Below are 24188 nucleotides of genomic sequence, written 5' to 3' on the forward strand. Positions count from 1 at the left end.
ACCTCATAAGCCCCACACAAATATTGGCATACAAGCAAGCAACAAAACACAAACACTTGTATTTCCCTTTCAGGTGAAAAAGTGGAAATGAAATTTACGCTAAATATATATAGAACCACAGACCCAGAATTTCCTGTGTCTTGGTGTGTGTATTTTTAGTGCATGTCTTTGCAACTTGAACTAAAACAGGTATGTGACACATTATGGATTAATTTGCATTTGTGAATTAGTATGTATTGGTCTGATGTTTTCACTTTGAATAAGTACATATTACAACAAGAATCCATCTAAAGTCAAAACACCTATAACTTCTGTTAATTTCAATGGGAAACTTAAGTACAGCACATACTTAAACCTTTCTCACATAAACCAATGGGACCTAAACATATAAAACTTTGTATATTTCCTACATCAACAAGCCCCCTTCCCCTGCATAAAATCACTTGGCTTCCTATTAGCAGAAACTGATTAAGTTTTCATTTCCATCACTATTTCATGAGAAGCCATACAGCAAAATGACTAGGCAGCAGGCTCATTAACTCCTTATTTCTAGTTGCTCATTTAGATTATGATGTAAGCAAATATTCTTCATGCATTTGCTTACCTGAAGTCATAAAATGTAAAATAACTCTTAGTGCCTCCAGCTGTACAGATGGGGATGATTTATGCTTTTTCATAGCCTTTACAACTCTCGATGCCACTTCTGTCATTATATCCAGAGGAGGGAAACTGCAGGATCAACGAACCACATTCTCAATTACACATCTGTTTATTAAATATCCATTAATTTTTACATTATGAAATATTGCATATTCTGTTCTAAATTTTTGTATATTATTTATGTATCCTGGCCAGGATCCTTATACTGAAAAGGGCTGTGATCTTGTCTTTCTTGAACACCAGCCCCTCTCCACTCTAAAGCAGATTGCCATTCATGTGGCAATCTGCTCCTCAATGAAAGGGAATCAAATATCCTACTGGGCATGCTTTGGGCACACCTAACATAGTGCTTTGAAACCTGTTTGGACTTACTACTGGCCCAGAATTGGAAACAAGAACAAGTTCCAACATTAGAGGAGTGGAGAACAAAGTTGATGGACTATGCAGAACTGGATAAACTGACAGGGAAGATTAGATATCTATGGGACCAAAAGTTCATCGAGGACTGGAGAAAGTTGGTGGACTATTGGGAAAGTATAAGTGATAGAGAAATAACGTTAGTGGCATTTAAATAAGCTCTGTAAAAGTTAAAGAAATATTGCAAAAAAGAAAAATAGGTTTCAAATGGTTTTACGAAAGGCGATAGTGAATTTAAGAACTGTGTATTTAAAAATTAAATTTGGATGATTGTCAAAGAGGCTGAAGGAAGTCCAAAACTGGAAAATTTGTTAAAGTTGAAAATGTAATGTGTTATGTATTTTTTCTGTGAAAATTATTAAAAATTATTCTAAAAAAAAAAAAAAAAGAAACCTGCTTGGACTAAGAAATACACAAATCACATATTCTTCAACATCATCATCATCGTCTTGATTTCACTACTTACATGCAGCTATGTGGAAAAGCCACTTTATAATCATTACATAGCAGTGGCTGTCACATGGTGAGATTGTGTAGTAATGTGGGGAACAGTACCCAAGACACACGGGTAGCTACTAAATATGATAAAATCCAACATCAACCTGGGGGTTGGGGGTTGGGAGGCCCCTTGACTTAGATCAGCAATGGAGGCCCTCTTGCCTGTGTTTCAGGCATAAGAGATCTGTTCGATGCAACATGAGAGATGCCTTCTCAGTGGTGGCACCTGCTAATGGAATGCCATTCCCCATGAGATATGTAGTAGTATCTGCCACATGTTTGAAAGAAATGTTTTTCCACAGACATTTGTAGAGCATTAGTGTAGCGTTTGCCCTCCTAGGTGTGTGACATCATCATACTGGGTTCATAGGGAAAGGGTTAACTAATCGTAAAATGACTAACCAATGGGAACCCAAGGGGTAGAGTTAACTGTGTATAAGGTTTAAGCACAGAGAGAATTTGTTAAGAGGAGTTCGAGTGGTTGAGAAGACAGTCTGGTGTTAGACGAGAGAGGGAAGATACGTCTGTGGGTTGGGCTAGTCTGGTGTGAGAGAGGGAGAGAATTTGTTAAGAGGAGTCAGTCAAACAGTTGAGATAATCAGTCAGAAGGTATTAGGAAGGTAAAGAGACGAAAGTTAAGATACTGACAGGAAAATTATCTGAGAAACCATAAACTTGTTAATGTTTGTAAAATAAACTTGGGTTTTTTTGTTCACTTTTAACAACTGACTGGACTCAGTGTTTTACCAGAGAGTAACTGGTTGGTGGCAGCGGGGAAGCGATCACAGTGGTGGCACAGGGATCAATAGACCGTTAAATGTCCGGGGACCCTGTGTGATCGCCACAATTAGTACTAGGATCTGGTTATGTGTTATGGTTTTGCTGTACTAGTTGTTGTGTTGATTTGGTATTTGCTCCTGTTTTTGTATTATGGACAACTATTTTGTTTTGTTGCGCCTCTCTCTGCGATTGTTTGTCAATGGAGGGTGGGTTAAAAGCAAGGAGAGTCTCTGTGAGTAACATCAAGGGTTTGAGTGTTTCCAGTTACCACACACCTTGCCCTTGGAAGCCTTATAAGAAGCTGCAGAAGGAGAGGGACACTAAGCAACATCATGGGAGGAATGTTTCTAGGACTAAGGTGAAACTGTGAAGCCCCCTTGTTATGTTTTCTATGGGATGCTTCATGTTTAAGTGAGCTTCTTATATTTATTGTATAAAATGTGTTTTTGGTGTATTATTATATTTGCTACTGTTTTGCTGTATTAATGTGAAATTGATTTTTAGCATGTTTGAAATGCATCCCTGTTTCTTTGTGGTAAGCTGCCTTGAGCGTGATTTCTTTTCCTGGAAAAGTGGCATACAAATCCAATGAATGAAATGCAAAATTTAAACTTGCTCTAGGATATAATGATACATTTGCAAAATCATGGTTCTGATTTTGGGTGTACCTATCGCAGAACTACATTTTGTTACCTTCCTTCGAAAGCACGGTTCAGCAGCTTGCAAGCACTTTCTGCAACTTCTGGGGAGTTGGAGTGTTTCTTCATAATTTCCAGCACATTCATGTGTATTCCTTTTGCCAGCAGAACTGTTCTAATATTTACTACAAGAAGAATAGGGTACTATATGAAAAAGAGCATGAATGTTGGCTGCAAACACCTACCTAACTTTTTCATTTTTACCCAAAAGGTAGTAGACATGTGTAACAATCTACTTCAGGTTGGATGCAGATTAAACGAGCAGTCTGATTTAAGTCTACTCAGATTGATTTAAGTCTACTCAGATGTGTGTTCTATTGAATTCAATCCAACTGACTCTCTGTTGAGTATGTAAGGGATGTGCAGTCTAAGTTAGGTGCACTACTGAAATCAACAGGACTTTGGTGTCATTGATATAAATGGTATAACGTGCAACCAATTTAGGCTGCAATCCCAACATCACTTACCTGGGAGTAATCCCTGTTGAATTTAATGGGATTTACTCCAGAGTAGATGTGATTTGGATTGCAGGCTTAGTGCAGATCTAGCCCACAACTGCCTGAGATTTGGAATGGGTTTGTGGAGCTGTTTGCAGGCTAACACCTGGAGACCAACAGAACTGATGACATATCATGTGGTGGAACATTTTTAAATACTTTCCCCCCCTTCTTTTTACTTTCCTTTTTTTCTTCTTACCTTTTTGTTATTGGTGTTTATAATTGGAGGGAGCAATGTGTCAGGTTGACAGCAGAGGATATTGGGGAACTGCATATCTAAAAGAATTTGTGGGGGGGGGGGATCAAACCAGCTATTATATTCACAGCCCCAAATTGTTAATTGTTTGTCGTTCTAGTTAAATCTTAAATTATCATTGGAATTTATATCTGTCAAATTCAGTGTCAAGGACAGGTTTTGTGCTCCACTCCATCCTCAGGTTTAGTGTTACGCAATCCCTTACCACTTTGCTCCAGTAGAGTTGCCAAGGCATTTGCAGCAGCTTGAAACAATTCTTTTGAAGAATTATGCATCAACATGGATAGCATCATTTCTCTGTGGGCTGGGAATCTAATGCAAACAGAAAAGGACATGATAACAATCAAACATTGTTATAACAAAAAGAGATGCCAATAAATGTTATTATTCTGTTCTAGCATCAAGTTGTCACCATGCATCTTGGGCCAAAGTGCCATTTCAAAGCAGTCAGGAACTAAAAGCAACATAAGGGTAATTTTTATTTATAATTTAACAAAGTCAGATTTTCATCTAACTTGTCAGTGTTATCACCAGTTCTACCCCTGCTCCGAAGGTTAACAATGAACAAACTGTGCCAGAAAACAAAAAAATTGTAAGGTTTAAGATATTATTATTATTATTATTATTATTATTATTATTATTATTATTATTATTTCAATTTATATACTGCCCTTCATCATAAGATCTCAGGGTGGTTCACAGAATAAAACACAAGCTGAAAACAAGTAAATAAGTAAAACAAAACAGCAAAATAATACCCCCCTTCCCACAGGCACATTAAAAAGACTGTAAAATATTAGCCAAAGGCCTAGTTGAAGAGGAATGTTTTCACCTGGCACCTAAAAATATATAATGAAGGGACCAAACAAACCTCCCTGGCGAGAGCATTCCAAACAGGGAGTTATACACACAAACCCTAGTCCAAGGATTCCCCTTATGTTCTTTAATGTTTTACCACTAATACTGGCCACGGCTGGTTCTGGGAGGCTGTTGTCTTCCTGCATGGGCGGGAGAATGGCTACCTCTGGCCGCACTGGACCTTACAGGTGAGGCGGGCCTCACCCACAAGATCAATTGGGGATGGGGGCATGACAGCTGCACCCAGTCTGCCCCTGGTGTATTTAAGGGAGCGGCTAGGTGCAGGCCGTCCTCTTTGCCATGCAAGACAGATAAGCAGGAAGCAACAATACCAGTGTCACCAGAAGGCAGTCTCCTTCTCCCAATTTAGATTCTTAAGACAAATGATATTGAAGAGGGAAAAAACAGATCTTGGGCTATAAATCTAGTGGTTCACATTTCCAAGTTTTCAATTCAAGCTACTAACTTTTTGTCTCCATCTCCAATCTTCTCATGAAGATTACGTTGGTACATAAGCAGATTGTTCAAAGCCCAACATGCAGCCTCCTAGTGAAGGAAGGAACAAAAGGAACTATTTGGTCAATAAATTCAATTAAACCTTTCCAAACTATTCCAAGAAGAATCATCAATATAATTCATGGCCACAGCATGTACTTCAGTCTCAAGTGCTAAGACAATTTCTCCATAGTGGCTGATGTAACTGAGACGCAAGGGAGATTACTGTACTGTTGTTACCCTGTTTCCCCGAAAATAAGACAGTGTCTTATATTAATTTTTGCTCCCAAAGATGCACTAGGTCTTATTTTCAGGGGACGTCTTATTTTTCCATGAAGAAGAATATGGTACACATTTATTGTCTAATTGTGAGTCAGCCAGACTCCATCAGGGCAAAGCGAGCAGCAGGCGGCAGCTTGCCCTGGCAGTGCCCTGGGCTCTCTGATTTAAAGAGACCTTGCACTGCCTGAACAGCTTCGGCTGCACTGCAGCCAATCAGTGAGCTGCGTGGCGGCGCCTGCCACTACGGTCCAGAGGAGTCAGACGCCTTACGGTAGCTTCAGGGACCTTATATTCCAGAGAGGCCTTATGTTCAGGGGAGGCCTTATTATCGGGGAGGTCTTATTTTCGGGAGATGCCTTATATTACAGTGAGAGGCAAAACTGGAAGTAGGTCTTATTTTCGGGGGATGTCTTACTTTCGGGAAAACAGGGTAATAAATGACGTGAGCTTAATCTGTAATGTAAAAAAATTTCCAAGTCAGTTTTGATGTCATGTGGATCTCAGCATACAATACTTCACATGAACAGAGAAGTTTAATAAAATATGGCTTGTGGCTAAATTAGAAGGAATGACATCATATATTAGAATAAGATAAGGAGATACAATTGATATAACGGCCTTTTGTATTATCCTGGTTTAGTCTGGGAAGTACAAAATGTATATGCTTGCTTAAAAATCTGGACCAAACAAGATTGTCAAGCAGCAAGAGGTTAGGGATCAAGGAAGCCATAGCATTTAAGCTCCTCCATCCCAAGCCCAAGACTTCAAGCCCTTGGACCCTGCTCTCTGAACCACAGTGAAGTCAAGTCCAACTATGCTAACTACTATCCCTGAGCTTCAGTTCCTCTCCAGTAAGATGAGAACAGAGAAATGAGAACAGAGAACTAAGAAATAAAACAGAGAAACGGTGAAAAAAACCAACCACTTCTGAGAACAAAACAAACTGAAGATTGTAAGGTATGATTTGAAAATTAAGAATGCAATACATTAAAAAATGCAATACATTATTGGCAGCAAATAAATGCTTAAGAAAAATATTTCTACCCAATTTCATTGCTGTTTCTTCTGGTTGCAATTTATATACAGCACATCATTTAGGACTCTTTTCATGTTTCCCAATTCTTTACCTGCAGTTTCTTACCTGTACATCTATATTCTTCCGATGCAATTTTAATGCTTTATAACAGGCTTCCAGCCAACACAATTCTTTTTCTTCCTCCTCCACCTCCTCCTCTTCCAAGTCTCTGCTTAAAAATATTGTTTCCGCTTGGGGGAAAAGTTATTTATTTGCATTTTGAAAGTATGACTATTCCCTTGTTTTCACACTCTAGAACAGACTACTGAAGGTGATGAAACACAATGATCAAAACACTGCTTATCATTAGGAAAACCAAAAGCACAATGACATATTTATAGCAGAAGCATTTTAACGGACGCTTCAGCAAGCTACCATTTGACTCAAGAATTTAAGACAGCAACTGAATTCTGCTAAAGCTGAAACCCCATCACTGGTACCAATGGGCATTTTGATACAGAATGGTGTTCATTAAAACTTTAGACTGTGAACTCCAAGTGCATAGCCAGGATTTGGGGTGGGGGCACGCTCCATGTTAGGAGGGGCAGACTTCATGTTAGGGTGAGAGCAGAACCTCAGTTAATTAAGTGTTTTTATTGATTTACTTGATCTAGGTGAGGCAGCTGCCACCCCCATGGTGTGTTCCTATTATCTACAATTTGCTTTTCTTTCAGCCAGAATAAGATGCTTTAAAATTAAAAGCAAGCTTATGACTGCTAAAACTATGTGTTAGGTCTGTCTTCTATTCCAAGTATTTAGCTGCTTGACTGTCTTAGTCTTATTACACTCAAACAAAGATGATTTGAGGTTATTTAATACAGCTAATATGTTGTTTTAAAAGGACATGACACTCATCTGCAAAGACATCTACCTATCTGACCACGAGAAGCCAAACTCTGCAACCACAAGCATATGAAATGCTCACTACCTGCTCCTCCAGGCAAACAAAATGATGCTTTGCATATATATTTTTATCCAGCACTCTGCTGTATCTGTTATAAGGTGCCAAAGCAACATTGCCCAAAGCATCCTCAATACCTACTCCATCCATAACTTGTGGGATAGTTACATGAATTACAGCTATCATGTTGGAAGTCTCCATTAGATTCAAACATGGGGACCTCAACAATATTTTGTGAGGAACAGGGTCAGGAGCGCCTCCATCCTTTAGGAAGAACATGGATGATTCAATAGGATGTGGCTGCTTTCAGCAGCAAGCAGGAACCTCGTGCTGCTCAGCTCTAACAAGAAGTAATGAATGGGCTACTAAGGAGATACAAAGAAAATGACTATCGGTTCAGAAAAGTGGAAAACACAATAGCGATTTGGGGCAGAGGGGTTACAGCGAAGTGTTTATAGAGTCGTTTGGAGCAGTCTTCCCCAACCTGCTGCTGTCCAAATATTTTGGATTCCAACTCCTATTTGCTTGGCCAAATGTCAGGGATTATGGGAGTTTTAGTCCAACAAAATCTAAAGGGCAGCATATTGGGGAAGACTGGTCTACCTTTTCCCTTACTGACAAGGCTATTGTTCATTCAATTTTGCAGTCACATATGACAAAAATATTCTATCAGCAAGTTGTAGGAGAGTTGAGAAACATAATTTCTTTAACTTATACAGCTACTTACTGAGAAGAGCCAAGCAACTGAGGCCTGCAGCCTGCAGCTTTGCACTAGCAGGGTATTTTCCAACAGCTGTTACAATGAATTGATGTACATCATTCAATACCAGGATATTGAAAAAGTTTTCTGTATACAAGAGATTTAAAAAAGCTAACTGAGTCGCAAGCAAACACTGGATGCATGCATTTTACACACATACTGCGCAGCAATGGCCATCATATGAAGAAGAAAATAGATATTCATGAAAAGTAAATACAATTTTTCAATCAATGGCCCCAAAATTCTCCTCTTGAAACAACTATGAGTTGTTTTTATCTGTACATAGTTGCAAAAGTGGGGGTACATGAACTAGGGTGATAGTGGCTGCAGTGGGAAAACCTTGTTGCTTTACGGAAGGTCAAATAGATGGGAGCTCTGTCCAATCCCTTGCCTGCTTTCTGTTCCTTCTGAGGAATTACAACTATTCAAAGGCATTTAAGATTGGTTTTGGTTTTGCAATTGTGGCTCTGTAGCCCTCCAGATGTGACTGGATTATATTTCTGAACACCCTGACCATTGGGACGAACAGGAGCTGGACTCCAACATCTGGAGGGCCACAGGTTCCATATCCCTGCTTTAAAATGGAAACAGTCCCAAGGAGTCAAATTCAAATCTTGAAACCAAAAGCTATGGTTCTACTGGGAAAATCCCTCCCAAGCAGTACCAATCTGACACTTTAAGTAATGTGGCATTTTGTTTTGTTTTTCTGGTGGGGCAGCAAATCTAAACAGACCACTGTGAGCAGGTCTCTCCTCAATTTCTTCTCACACAAATATTGTCCGGCAGCATAGAAAGAAGGGCTTCAGAAGCTCCTCTATATTCATGGAGCTCTTTACTGTTTTCTCTACAGATAAATTCAGTTTACTCTAGAAATATCACCCATGTTAAATAAAGGGGATCATGTTCTCACCCAGTGCAAGTTTGTGCAACAAGCGGCAGCTCACTTCCTGAATTGGTTCATTGTCGGGGAAATCTTTCATCATTTCAACGATGACATTGTAACACCTCACATTTCCAGACATAAGGATTTCTGCATTGCTAGCTGAACACAACAGAAGGAATAAACTTATTTGAGAGAAGAAGAAAAAATCATGGACAAGTGTTCTTTTAAAATTGACTGATGGGAATATTAATTCATTGTAAGACTGAAGTGTGCACAACAAAATCACCTTGCGTATTTCTACTGCTAGACCAAGCATGGTTTTCCCCCCTGCATTCTGAACAGAACATTCACAATATCTTAGGCAAACACACAGTTTCAATGTACTGTTACAATGTTCAAAACAGAATTCTGAGAAACCTTTATTTTCAAATATTTCCCACTTTAGCTTTGGCATGCCAGCTGTAGGCTGAGCAGAAAAGAGTGCCAGCAGCCACTATTTCAAAGGCTGACACCCACCCAAAAAAGAATCCCAGTGTGTTGTGTTGAACCTTCCAGTTGTGCTTCACTCCCTTTCATGCACTGCTTTACTATACTGCCAATTTTTCACTCCACATCTCCAGGCCAGGAAAAGCTTTGCCTGCTTAATCTTTACATTAGGAACATAGGTAAAAGGTAAAGGTAAAGGTAAAGGATCCCTGGACAGCTAAGTCCAGTCGAATTTAACTATGGGGAACCAGCATTTGTCTGCAAACAACTTTCCAGGTCATATGGCTAGCATGATTAAACCTATTAAGTATTATACTCATGAGCGTTATGGTACAGGAAACATGGCCAGGAGGCTGTGGGGAGCACTGCCACTGCTACAAGCAGCAGCTAACCTTTTAAAATTATTTTTAAGAAAGTGAAAAGATGAATGAGAAGAAACCTCCTATAAACCTCATATAAAGTAAGGCAAGTCACTCCCAAAAAGTTTTATGGAAGTTTTATGAAATTTGCACAGAGTCAATCCCTACTAACTCCTGTTTTCATGCAGTACAAATGGTTTCACAAAGGGGATGTGAATTTCAGTACAGCTCTTATAGTGAGGAACTGAGCCAAAACAAAGGCAGCACCCATCTTTTAGTTCAGAAATAATTTTCAGGCATCAAATACAGATGAGAGCACACCAATGATCTCTCTTTTAGGAACTGCCCTTCATTTGCAAGTCCAGACAGGAACTGCTGATTAATTCTTAAGGGCACACCCTCACCCCATGCACACTCTAAATATTAAAAACTACAATACTTACGTGGTCCTGCCAATGAATGTAAAGACAACAGGGCAAGGAGTACTAAGTTTTCTTTTTTGGGGAATTTTTTTAGCACATTCAGTATGATCATGTGATCTCTGTCCTCAACAAATTCAATCAGCTGCTCCTCTGGAACTGAATTTTAAAAATAAAGATGTAAAGACATAAGCGCTTTGATACATGTGTAAATTTTCACTCACTGAAGGCAAACTAAGGATACACCTGGGACAACACAAGAGCAGTCTACCAGCAACCAGACCACTATCCATGCTTTCTTCTTCTTTCTAAAGCAAACCTGACTGTTCTAAAGTATAAAGAAGGAATTATGATTCAGATGAGTTAACAATAGGGAAGAAAAATTAAGAGTGAAGCTAGGGAGACATGAACCTGTTGAAAAATAAAATAGAACAGACTCCCAAGCCCAGAGGAAGTACAGTGGTACCTTGCTTCTCGAACTTAATCCATTCCAGGAGTCCGTTTGATTCCCAAAACCATTCAAAAACCAAGGCACGGCTTTCAACTGGCTGCAGGAGCTTCCTGCACCCAATCGGAAGCAGCAGAAGTCCCATTGGATGTTCGGCTTCCGAAAAACGTTCACAAACCAGAACATTTACTTCTGAGTTTGTGGCATTCAGGAGCCAATTTGTTCGAAAAACTAAGCCGTTTGGGAACCAAGGTTCCACTGTACCTGCTTTAGCATCCAAGCTGCTTTAGCATCCAACCTTCCTCTCTTTCATCTTCACCCACTTCCCTTCTTGGCGTCTTCTCTGTTGCAACTTGGAGTTTCATCCATCCCGATCCTCTACATCTGAACTGGTAAAGATATCTCCTCTTTTATGAATGGATTTCTCCATTCACCTGTGTCATTTCAATCTTCCAATGTTACACAACTAACGTGAGCAAACCACTTGTGTGAGCGCTTATTTTTATTTGATTACTTGCCCACTCTTTATCCTAAGGTGGGAGTGTGTGAGCTGGTTGTTGCTAACTTCTTCATTGGTTCTGTTTTAGCAAAAAATACTTCTACATCTCCTCCACCTGAGAGATGTGCCAACTCCAGACAGGAGGGCAGTCTGCACATCTCCTAGGCAGTGGAAGCCACAGTTTTTTGTTTTTTTGGGGGGGGTGGATCAGCAGGGAGAGAATTATTCCCCCTTGTGTAGAATGTGTGCTGGTTGTCTGCGCAATAGGAATTTTGTACAGGATAGAGAGGAAAAGGAATAGGAAGAGTGACACATTTCCATTTCCTGTCTGGTCCAAAATATAGTTTTCATGAATGCCTGATTCTTCCTGTACACACCAAACGTATTTACTCCACTGTATTCCAACTCCCCTCCCTAGGGAATTCTTTCTAGCTCTAGCTATTGCCTTGATACTAACAACAGTTGTTGGGTATGAGCTCTGGGGAACAAAAACAAGACCATTAACTACAAAAGTGACTTTTTATTTTATTTACTTTCCTTATAGCAGCATGCAGGAGGAGTTTGAACACAGAAGACAGGAAACTGCCATATACTGAGTGAGACCACTGGTCCATCTAACTCAGTATTGTCCATGCTGATTAGAACCGGATTTCCATGTTTTCAGACCAAGGTCCCTCCCAGACCTACATAAAGATTCTGGATATTGTACCTGGGGCTTTGTGCGTGCTAAGCACGCACTCTATCGCTGAGTTGCAGTCCTTACTGATGAACCAACTTTATACAATTTTCTTTTTATTATCGTCTTCCAAACAAAACACAAGTCAGACACAAAGGTCTCTGGACTGTCGTATAATTAAAGGATAGTAGATAGACAATCTCCAAATAAAATTAGATTTTAAAAATAAAAGTCTACTAGGAAGTTCTGAAATTCCTACTGCACAAGGCAAATTGTAGAAAGAATAATGTGTAACACCTTTTTGGCATCAAACAAGTTTGTTGACTTCGATCTGCTTACAGAAAATGTTTTTTTTTAAAACAAAACTGTACCATTCTCAGAAGAGGATTTCCAAGGTTAAAATAGATTTTTCGGCATGAACTGATCAGTTTTGGGTGCTATTAACTAAATGTTAAATTCACAAAAACTGTGGGTGGACGTTTAACAGGCCAAGCTCTGCCACAAGATCCAAGAGATGCCCATGATCCAGATACAGCATTTGTGTATTGACCGTATGCCATTACCACTCCTGCTGCTGTGTCACAGAAGATTTGCAGCTGGCCACAGCAGTCACAAAAGTTTCCAGACACAAGCAAAGGAGCACTAAAGGCAACTGCATAGCATCTCTTTTATGCCTTGGGTTTTCCAGTGCTTGGCAGGGCAAGGAATGTATTTAAAGGAATGAAGGGTGGGATCTGCTTTGACACTAATCAGTAGACAGACAGGTTAATTAAAGACTATAAAGGTACCAATTCAACATCAAGTGATCTGGGATAGTGTCCTTATTTACTGGACAGTCTGTAGCTCCCTGCACCAGTGATGATGCAGATATCCACACACTCCTGCGGCTGTCAATCTTAGGAAGAGGTGGTTTCTTTAATTAATATCACCTTGGCTAATCAACTCTTCTTGTAAGCAGCAGCTTACAATTGCAGGTTATCATTGCTACCCACCCAGAACTACTGCTGTCACTTTATTTTCCAAAAAATTGCTTGGAAAATGAGTAATTTAAATGATTCAGTTGAGAATTTAACTACAAAGTATTTTCTTCCAGAACACCTTATTTCACAAACATATTTCGTGTTTCATCAGGCAACACCAAGAACTTGAAGAGCAGAAATATCTGTTCTCACGATTTACCTTTTTCAAGAAGCACGTGCAAAGCTTTACATCCATATTTCTGAATCTCCTCATTATCAGAAAATGTATCCATGGCATCAAATATCAGTAAAAATACATCTGTTCCTTCCTCCAAGAGAAGAAGTGTTATTACATCTACAAATGGGAGGGGGGAGGGAAGTTGCAGGTTTACCAAAACATTTCTTTTTTTCTGCAGTCACAAACCACTTTAAAAATACATTATCTCAGAATTGGATTGTCAAAAATAGCCACAAAGATTCAGTGGGACTTACTACCAGGTATGCATGTAGATTGCACGCCTAAATTACACAACAATCTGATGCATGTTTATGTAGAATGGAAGTACAACCCACTACATGTGATAGGACTTCCTACTAGGAATGGGCAATTTGTCAGATTCTTTCAATCTTAAATTCAGTCCTCCACATTTCCACATCAGTTTCTGATTAAAAACAAAAACCAGGATAATTTATCACCTTTTAGTGCACATTTCTCCTGATAAAACACATTTTTGTGTGCAATTTTGCCTGTGCACATATTTTGTAAAGCAATTTTCCATGCTGTAATGCATTTTGTATGTGATTTTCACTAACATATGCAATTATACACACACTTCAACCTAGTATACACACTTGTGTACATAATGCTTGGCACTGGAAAAATCTGAGAAGTGTGAATTATTTTACAGCACTGTATATGGATTACATAAATTCAGCTTTACACGCAAACTGAATTGAATTTCTTCCCCATCTCTACTTACTTCCAAATAAATATTGTACTAGAACAGCATTAATCCTTAATCCTACTGTTAATCCATTACCGCTATCATAAAAAATGGCAATGTCCTCAAAAGTAAAAGTGTTAGCAGCCGTTTTACACATTTTCTGCATCTATATAATTTGATAATAGGCAATGCAGGATTCAAGCAAAAAACATAATTGTGTTACCGATGTGCAAAAAAATGCAAGTAAAGCTTGTGTCCCTCAGCAAAGCAACAGGTAACATGCTTGCTTTGAAGTCCCTAGGACCAGAATTCTCACGATACAAAATAATTTGAATCCTTTTACTAGGGAGACACCTTCGTCTCATGCCGAAATGTGATTTAACAATCTATCTCTTCCACCCTCTTAAGAGCATAAAGTGGGTGGCTGCTTACCTCCCTGCTTCCACAGATAAGTGTTGAAGAATGATCGAAGAGATTTGTGCCATTTTCAATTATGCTTCTGGCTCTATGTTTGAACAGCTTCTGCCACTGGAACAGCTGCCTGCTCAATCCAGGAATGGGATACTGATGGCACACATACACACTTTTTTTCTCCTGGGATAGGAGGTACTTATGCATTAACTAATGCAATATAGATTAAACAGCCACCAGCACCAATTGTTAAAGGTAAGGTAAAGGTAAAAGGCTAAGGTAAATGAAAGACTGGCAGCATTCTGTACAGTATTCTAACCCTAAGTAATTGTAATATTTGAAAAAGGCAGTACCTGAAGAGAGAAGCATATTTAATGCTTTGAGGCCAACTGTTGAAAGGTGTATGTTCACGTTGTGGTTTTTAAGCATCTTAAGAATGTGCCTGAAGTGGAAACAGAAAAAATGAACTTGATACCAGAATAAAACACTCAAAATTAGGTTTCAAGAAAGCTAGTACTTTCCTTCCACATCAGAGTTAATAAAAATCACATGACATACATAGATGCTTCTAGTTGCTCTAGTTGAGTGCAACAATGAATAACTACCAATTGAGATGGACATATGCTTCAAAAGACACAACTAGCTAATGGAATCTGAATGAATATCCCGACATGGATGAATATCCAGATGTATATCCATGCACCTCTGAACACAAATCTCACTATCTATATCAGGTGGCTGTCATCAAATATCTGCCTGTATACTGAGCATTCAGACCTCAAGGGACCCTATCATATCACCCAAATAATCAAAGGGAGCCAAATTGATTAGAGCAGGGCAGCCCAACTTTTCAGACCAAATGGGATCCAAAAGTACTTTGACACATAACCCACAGGCTGCACACTGCCTTGTTGTGCAGAGGTGGGGGGAGCACAGTCAAAATTTGACACACACACACACACACACACACACACACACACACATGCTGCCTTTCCAAAGCTGGATAAGTGAGGAGCCAGGCTTTGAGAAGGAGGCATGAGGCTCTGACAGGGTCCTAGAACCCTTCCACCCCCTTCCCAAAGCTGAGAAAGCACAAATTAGGCTTGGGAAAAGAGGCTAGAAGAATCTAGGACCCTGTCAGAGCCCTCACACCTCCTTGCCAAAGTCCAGCACTTCACAGGAGGGTAAAAAAGGTACCCCTGCCCGTACGGGCCAGTCGTGTCCGACTCTAGGGTTGCGTGCTCATCTCGCTCTAGAGGCCGTGAGCCGGCACCGTCCGAAGACACTTCCGGGTCACGTGGCAAGCGTGACGAAGCTGCAACTGGCGAGCCAGCACCAGCGCAGCACACGGAAACGCCGTTTACCTTCCCGCTATAAAGCAGTCCCTATTTATCTACTTGCACTTAAGAGTGCTTTCGAACTGCTAGGTGGGCAGGAGCTGGGACCGAACGACGGGAGCTCACCCTGCTGCGGGGATTCGAACCGCCAACCATACGATTGGCAAGTCCTAGGCACTGAGGTTTTACCCACAGCGCCACCCGCGTCCCACTTCACAGGAGGGTAAGGGGCATGAAATGTTGCCAAGAGCTGCTAAAAAAGGGCTTGAGGACTGCGAGTTGGACTGCCCTGGGTTAGAGTGTTAGATTGGGGAGACTAAAGTTCAAATACTCAGCCATGAATTTCAAAAGCCCTAGGCAGTCACTAACCTACCTCAAAGCGTTCCAAGAATGAAAAGGGGATAGAACTGCCCTAAGGTGCTTGGTGGTGGTGGGGATGTGAATGGGATACAAGTGTAATAAAATAAATAAGGATCTCCTGGATTATCAGAGGAAGGTGCTATGCATTCTCCCCACTCCATGAATACACTTGAACCAAAATGAGTTCTGGCTGAAGGGACTGGCATTGTTGCTGAGGATATAGCAGGGCTCATAGGCAAACAACGACCAAATGACCTTGACCACTACCCCTTTGTATACAAATGCATGGAGGTGCTCATATAGCAAAGTATTCGTAAGATACTGGTGAAATGCAATGCAACTGAAAGCTTCTACATGATACATACATGGTCCTGCAATGACTTCAAATCACTGTTGAACTTCTGCCAATAAGACAGAGCATCCTCAGCTTTTTGCACTAACTACAGGAAGAGTGATTTAGCGGTTGTTGAAGAAGTTTGAGACATTTAGAAAGGAAGATTCAGCTTAACACACTAATTAAGCATGATACTTGTTAAGCTGCCATGGTGCATTGTTAATATTTATTATGCTGCAGAGGGTACTCCAAGGCACAACTGTCTCCTGTGCAACCGCCTTGTATCATTAAACTCTGCACTGACAGACTCCAAGGAAAGATTCAAATCAGCTTAAAACCTTGTCACATACCAGGGTGATATTTCCCCAAAGGGTCTAATTATTAGCTTTCAGCTTATTTTTGAAGCTTTGAAGCTTATTTACATTCAGTGCATGTAAATAAGCTTCAAAGATATGCAGAAATGAAGGGATAGGGCAAATTTCCTCCAAACTTTTAGAATGGCTCCACAGGCTATGGAATACAATGTCTTAGGTAGCAGTGCTGTATACCTTCAACTCATCCCACATTCAACTATGTACAGCGATAAAAGAATAAGAAGTTATAGTCAGATATGAAGTTCTTTCATGTCATTTGGTAGTAGTGAAAGTAGGAGCACTGTCAGTTTCATAAGAGAAAAAATGGATTGCTCTCAGAATATAATCCAGGGAGGGCAAGCAGTGCTTAATCTCTAACAAGAAAGACGGCTCAGATCTATGTGGCATCCTTGCTGTCTGCCCTGGGGATAATTAATTTTAAGAGTATGACAACAGCAACCTATTCTTAGTGATGAAAGTTACTCTGCATATGCTCAGTGGTCATTTTTTTGATCAAATAGAACTGAACAAAAATGTTTTTAGCAGGCAGCAAGGCAATTACCTGGTGTCAGTTTACACAGGTGGGTTTCCCACTTTCTTAATGTGGCACATCTGCTTTTATATTATATATTGTATAGTTATTCCTCAAGAACAACAGATCTTCAGAATTTTTTATCTTCCCAGTTGCACATGCTGTCTTCAAGTACTGAAATTTAACTTAAATGCTAATGCCACATATGCAGCTTAGAACTGTATATTATTTAGAGTCAATGGTGAGCACTGAGATAGGCAAGTTTGCCAACGATACTAAATCATGCAGGGAGGTTAAAATGAAGAGAGATTGTGAAGGGTTCCAAAAGGATATCTCCAAACTGGGTTTATGGACAATGCACTTCAATGGCAAATGCAATTCAATGTGGTTGGCACACTGGGACAAAAAAAATGTAATTTCACACAAACACCCATGGGGTCTAAACTAGTGAAACCTTGGAATTGTAGTGTATAGCTCCATGAAGGTGTTGCGCCAGTGTGTGGAAGCTGCGAAGAACGCAAGTGTCGTGATAGGAATCATTAGGAATGGAACTGAAAATAAAAACATCAGTATCATAAAGCCATTATACAAATATATGGTGTAAACACCATATTATTTTTTTTGCATGGTTTTGCATGGTTTTCATCGTCCCACCTCAAAAAGGGTATTGTAGAGCTGGAAAAGGTTTGGGAAAAGGAAACCAAAATGATCAAGAGAATGGAGCAACTCCCTTATAAGGAAAGGTTACAAAATCTGCGGCTTTTTAGTTTAGAGAAAAGGTGAGTAATAGGAGAAAGAGTTGTATGAATTGATGCATGGTGTAGAGAAAATGGATTGAGTAAAGTTTTTCTCCCTCTTATCAACACTTGAACTCAGGGCTATCCAGTGAAACTGAGTGTTGGAAGATTCAAACTGTGGATTTCACTCCCAAAAGTAGTAGTGTTTGATTATTTTTAAGAAGGATTGGGGAAATTCGTGGAAGATTAAGTCTATCAATGGCTACCAGCTGCAACGGTTACGCTTTGCCTCCATGGCCGGAGCTAGTATGTGCCTGAATACCATTTGCTGGAAACAGCAAGAGGCGACAGGAGCTAACCTGCTACAGTTTAGCAGGTCTATCAACTGATGAGTTTTCTTCTCGATTTCTGGAAAAGTATACATTTATGTGACCTTACAAAACATTTTTGGCTGGATCCAAAAGTGTCCTCCTGCCAATGAAAGGGCTTGAGCCCAGAAGAGGCCCCTGTGAACAGAAGGGGGGGGATTTTCGCCAACCCCCCCTCATCCCCAAGTATAATTTCACTTGCTGCTATGGTTACCCACCTACCTAAGACAGATTGTTTAAGGGTACAGGAAGAAGGCAGAATTAAGATGCTGCAGCACCCCATTTAATAGGCAGAACTCCACACATGTAACTCCAACTCTGTGTTTATCAAGGGACAAACGTCATGAAAATTAGGAGTAGGAAATATGAGCTGTGTAAGCCTATGAACTAATATAGTAAGAAGTAGCTACCAATATGAAGGTGGGGTAAAAAAACATGCAGAAAATTATTAGTTCACTACTCAGATCAACTGTAAAACATATTGCGGAAACCTCTCTCCCAGTATTCACAACCTCAAAAGCTGTTTAAAGACAGAAGTGAAATGTTTCATCTCCCCTACTTCCTGAAAGCTCTGTGACAAAACAGATGTTGAAATATTCAGAAAGTAACTAGGAGACTTTACTTTTTTCCCTCCTTGAAAATGGTTACTATTTACCACAACATTAGTCATCAGACCCAAGGGACAAGGTAGGCTGTCTGGGCAGATTTAGCCTAGTTCTACCACAGAAACATCCAAGAGTCCTGTGGCATCTTAAAGACTAACACATTCATTATGGCAAAAGCTTTCATGAAAAATTCATCAGTTGCAGAAGTTTCTGTTCTCTAAAAAGGGACAGATATTTTTCTGAAAGTTTTAATCATCTTACAGCACTGCTGTTGTGTGTATATTTTTAAGATTTCCTTTAGCATATCCAGGTCATCCGCTTGATACTAATATACAAATATAGACAAAAGACAAAATAAGCATTAATATCACATTTCCGTGATTTTTTACTCAGCTCATAAGAAAGAGAGATGGACTTATTACCACCCTAAAAACTCATTAAAAGCTAGAGACACTTAGGTAAAACTAAGAATGTAATGAGAAAAAGCCTATCTTCTCCAAACATTCCACACAGGCCCCTTTTGTGCTATAGAAGTTGTTGCCCAAATTAGCTCTACCCAACCTCACTGGAAGGACAGATCGTGAAGCTGAGGCTCCAATACTTTGGCCACCTCATGAGAAGAGAAGACTCCCTGGAAAAGACCCTGATGTTGGGAAAGATGGAGGGCACAAGAAGAAGGGGACGACAGAGGACGAGATGGTTGGACAGTGTTCTCGAAGCTACCAACATGAGTTTGACCAAACTGCGGGAGGAAGTGGAAGACAGGAGTGCCTGGCATGCTCTAGTCCATGGGGTCACGAAGAGTCGGACAAGACTAAATGACAACAACCTCACGCATTTGTAATCAATTTCCTCTGCAAGAAACTTAATAATAATAATAATAATAATAATAATAATAATAATAATAATAATATTTATACCCCACCCATTTCCTTCTTTGAAGCTTATGCACAGATCCTATAAGCAGTACAATGTCTTGTTGGAAGGAAAATGATGTAAACTGGAGGGGAATATAATCTGAACAGTGGTTCCATCTGGGCAGAACCCCATGTGTTACGATGCCACAGCCTTGTGTAGCAGCAGTTTTTGGTGACTGGTTCTAACAGAGGCGAGAGGGAGACAATCTCAGATTTTATTAAGTGGGTCCTGAATCAGCTTAATTTAGGCTCCCTTGGGCCTGAAGAACGCCACAGTCACCTTTGACTGGACTTAACCATGCAGGGGTCCTTTACCTTCTTAGTCTGGCTGGTGTGGTTAAGAGCAGAATCTGATTGGCTGAAGGTCCAGTCAGGTGGGAGTTATATGTCACAGGGAAGTCAACTGTCAGTTAAGGAAAAGCAGTTGAGGAGGTAGAAGAGAAAGGAGTTGATGAGGAAGGAGTGAGCAATTCCCTTTTGGGATTATAGGGACAGAACTGTATAGAAATTTATTTATGTACGCTACTACAGCAGCAAGAATATTACTTGCCCAGATATGGAAAAAATAAGTCCCAGAAAAGGAAGAATGAATTCAAAAATTTATGGAATATGCAGAAATGGCGAAACTTACCGGAAGAGTAAGAAATCAAGATAACCAACTTTTTATAAAAGAATGGAAATGGTTTATTGAATATCTACAAATAAATTGTAAACAGATAAGAACATTGGCAGGATTATTGTAATAACCTGCAGTTTTATAAAAGTATATATTAAAGTAGATGAACAAATGAGTAAACTAAGTTAATTTGGATATGCAGAAAATATTAAAAATAAATTTAAGGAACTGCAGAAAGAGGGGGAAGGAAGACAAGTTTTGAAATGTTAAAATGATTATAAAATTATTGAAATGTGTAAAATTGAAAATCATAAATGAAATTGTAATAAAAAAGGAAGGAGTGAGCAAAGGACCAGAGGGAAAAGCTGAGGAGAATAGCTAAGGCCTGGATATTAATACTTTGTGTGTTGTTAATACTTGTGTGGTCAAGATTGGAAGGGACCTGGTGATTGAGTTGGGCTGAGAAGTTCTCCTGAGATTACACAAGTGGCCTAACCTCCCCAAGCATCCAGCACACTGGTACCTCAAGTTGCATTCCACTCTTGTTATGGACTTTCAGCTTACAAACGCAGCATGCTCACATGAGCGATCTGCGCGCTATGCGCATGCGCAGAACCACTGGATCATGCCGCGCACATGTGCAAAAGAGGCGGTCTAGTTGCGGACTTTTCGGGGTGCAAGCGGCACCCCAAAATGGATTAAGTCCGCAACTAGAGGTACCACTGTACAAGAAGAAGGAAATTTAGGAGGCAGACTGCCTCCAGCAGCTAGACTGGGTTGTGGGAGTAATTGGCTAGGGTGGAAGTTAATGGAATTTGGCCTGAGGTAAAAGCCACTAAAAGGCTGGGGTCAGCAACATTGTCTTGAGGCTACAGAAACTCTTGTCAAGCACTTTTAAGACCTTAATGTAAATACTGTAATGCTGCTTCCTTATGTACATAGTTTCCACTCAATAAAACAATCTTAGGTAAAATATCGTCCTTTGTCTAGTGCTGGCATCCACTTCACATCTAAGCTTAATACACTAGCTACCAGCAGGTTTTGTAAACATTCTGAGAGAATTGGTGGCAGTGGAAAATTAAAAAACACAGATGTCTAAACCTGTTTTTCACATAGTGAGGCTGAGACAATCAGGTATTCCTGACATCAGATATTATATTCTGGTCCACAGTAACAACATGCAAAATTAAACACCAACTTCTTATATTTACAACTGGTCTTTCTTCTCTTCTGAGAACGATTCATACATTTGGTTATTAAGTCAAAGGAGAAGAAGCAAATCTTCTGCCAACAGTTAGTGACAATTTATTATTCACTTGTTTTTAGTGTAAGTTATCAATATTCTTGCAGGGAACTCTGTCAAAACACATATTTTAAAACAATACAAATGCACTAGGTGATAAACAGCTTTTAAACATAACAGTAAACATTTACACTAAAGTCACCCTGCCACGAAATAATAAAACCAAACCAAACACAACAATCCATTTTTACATTAGAAAAGCTAAAATGGCACACCACTCTAGGAATTTCTTTCCATATTTTGTTTCTTTCCAAACCTAGCGAACAGCCCCACAATCTCAAATGGGAAATTATTATTAGGTCAAAGAACAACAACACATATAACTGTTAATCTGAGCTGTTCTAAACAACTCTTGCCCCCAAATTGTGATAAAAGTAAGGCTTGCTTGATTTTGCCCAGAAACTGAAATAGTTAACAAAGGTTTAGGGAAGACTATCACATTTCTCCAGTAATAACAGTAATTTCTATGTATTCCCATTTTGTGGAAACACTGAATTGTACACATTACACTATTTTTAAAACATTAATGTACTTACTGGTGAACACCAAGCACTTCCCAATCCTTCCCAACACCTTGAGGAGCTGCTAAGTTATGAAGCGTGTCTGGGCAAACTTCGATAAGTTTGCAAAGAAGCGACCATCCCACCTTAAAAGCAAAAAACACAACTAGTTTACCAAGCACACATCAAGCTCTTTTTTGCACCATCACAAGACTTTACAACTACAAAGTTCTTAGGATGGACTGTTACAATGGCAGATTTAGCCCAACTTTCAAAACATGCTATTATACTATTCAAATTGAGACACTAGTTTACAAGTTTTTAACTTGTACTGTATAGTGGTTTGAGGGGATTTTTAATTGATTTTTTGCTTCAAAAATATTATCTCTCTCACACACATATATATACGTGCACAATTGCTATTTAAATACACATACACATAGACTTCCTCCTATGGTGCAATTTGGGTATTTTCATTCTGCATTTGATTCCAACTGCCAGTCCAAAAAAAGTTGACAGCTACTGCTATTGTCACAAGACACCTTTGGAGCCTCATTCACATGCTTAGGGATTTCCCAACACTACTCAAGCTTCCATAAGAGAGACTTCAGCTTGGTAATTCACTGATAATGTATGCATCATACATAGTGAGCTAGGCATTGTGGACGCAGTGTATTAATGTGTTATCAATGCACTGCATGTCCAGACAATGTGGAAGAAATGCCCACATCACTCCAGTTCAAAGAATATCCATTTAAATGGTAAACTACATGGAATATACTTTCAACTGTGAATAATACACACTTAAAAGGTCAGATCTCTGCAGAATAAACATTGAAGTGGTAATCTGAAAGGATTTCAGAGGCGTCCTGCCAATATATGCATGCCATGTGACCAATTCGCAACACAAGTACATATTTGCATTTTAACTGTATTACTTATTTAGTCAAATTCAGAAACTGAGGTCCGAAATATAAACCTCTAGTTTACCCTAAAGGCATTAAGATAGTATAAAGGCAAATCACCTAAGGACATTACCATATTTTTCGCTCTAGAAGACGCACCTAGTTTTTAGAGGAAAACAAGAAAAAAAATCTCCCCATCTCTGCGCAGCACCTCTCCAGCGAAGCGGGAGGAGGAACGGAGCCCCTTCCATTTTTCCTCCCGCTTCGCTGAAGGGGCGCTGCGCAGCTCTCTCTCTCTGTGCAGCGCCATTCGCTCCATAAGACGCACACACATTCCCCCTTACTTTTTAGGAGGAAAAAAGTGTGTCTTATGGAGCGAAAAATACGGTACTTCTCCTTCTGTCAATTTCAAGAGATAAAACACACTGTCATGAGGATCTGAAATTGGTTTTCACTTCCTAGAATCACAGAATTTTAGAGTGGGAAGGGATCCCGAGGGTCATCTAGTCCAACAAATTAATAGGACGCAGCATACAAGTTAACAAGGCGCAAAATATTATGAGATTGGCCCAAGTTTTTCTTGTTATTTCTCTCCTGATTCCTTTGCAGTGACGGCAGCATCCGGTGCTTTGCTACCCAGCAACAGTCCCAAGCTTTGAACATGGAACTACTAGCCAGTAGGAGGAAAGTCACTCTTAGGAGTGTTGCTTCAAGCGCTTTTGGAGAGTGGCATGAAAGTGAAAAGACAAGAGCTGCCAGAAATGTCTTGTGCTCATTTATAAGAGCCCTCAGGGCAGCCCTGTTCCTCAAGTGACAACATAACTAAAAGCCACTTCAAATAATCAGCAGAATCAAAATGGGAGGGATTATCATGGAATCTGCCATTTCAGGCAGATTGCCAACGCTCCGGGTTGCGAAAGTGCATCCCGCACGGATCATGTTTGCAACCCGAGCGTCCACTGTATTCTACTCCCCCCCCCAAGAGTGCAGAGATCAAATATTTCCTCGTCCACATTCCTTAAAACTCCTCCCCTCACACTTTGAAGGAAAAGCTTTAACC

At 39.9% G+C, this 24188-nt stretch overlaps 1 protein-coding gene across 1 annotated transcript in view; it reads right to left on the reverse strand.

Moving 5' to 3' along the window:
- LRRK2 (leucine rich repeat kinase 2) overlaps positions 1-24188 on the reverse strand; it is an 83387-nt gene that overhangs the window by 55554 nt on the left and 3645 nt on the right. Inside the window, exons 3-13 of the mRNA XM_081927586.1 lie at positions 22260-22369; positions 14615-14703; positions 13127-13261; positions 10349-10483; positions 9088-9219; positions 8145-8264; positions 6583-6707; positions 5131-5210; positions 4012-4118; positions 3049-3178; positions 605-729 (exon numbers count right to left, since the gene is read on the reverse strand). Of these exons, the coding sequence (XP_081783712.1) occupies positions 605-729; positions 3049-3178; positions 4012-4118; positions 5131-5210; positions 6583-6707; positions 8145-8264; positions 9088-9219; positions 10349-10483; positions 13127-13261; positions 14615-14703; positions 22260-22369 (1288 nt within the window). The remainder of the gene's footprint in view (positions 1-604; positions 730-3048; positions 3179-4011; positions 4119-5130; positions 5211-6582; positions 6708-8144; positions 8265-9087; positions 9220-10348; positions 10484-13126; positions 13262-14614; positions 14704-22259; positions 22370-24188) is intronic.

The sequence above is a fragment of the Podarcis melisellensis genome (assembly GCF_964234715.1).
Source record: "Podarcis melisellensis genome assembly, chromosome: 10".
NCBI lineage: Eukaryota > Metazoa > Chordata > Lepidosauria > Squamata > Lacertidae > Podarcis > Podarcis melisellensis.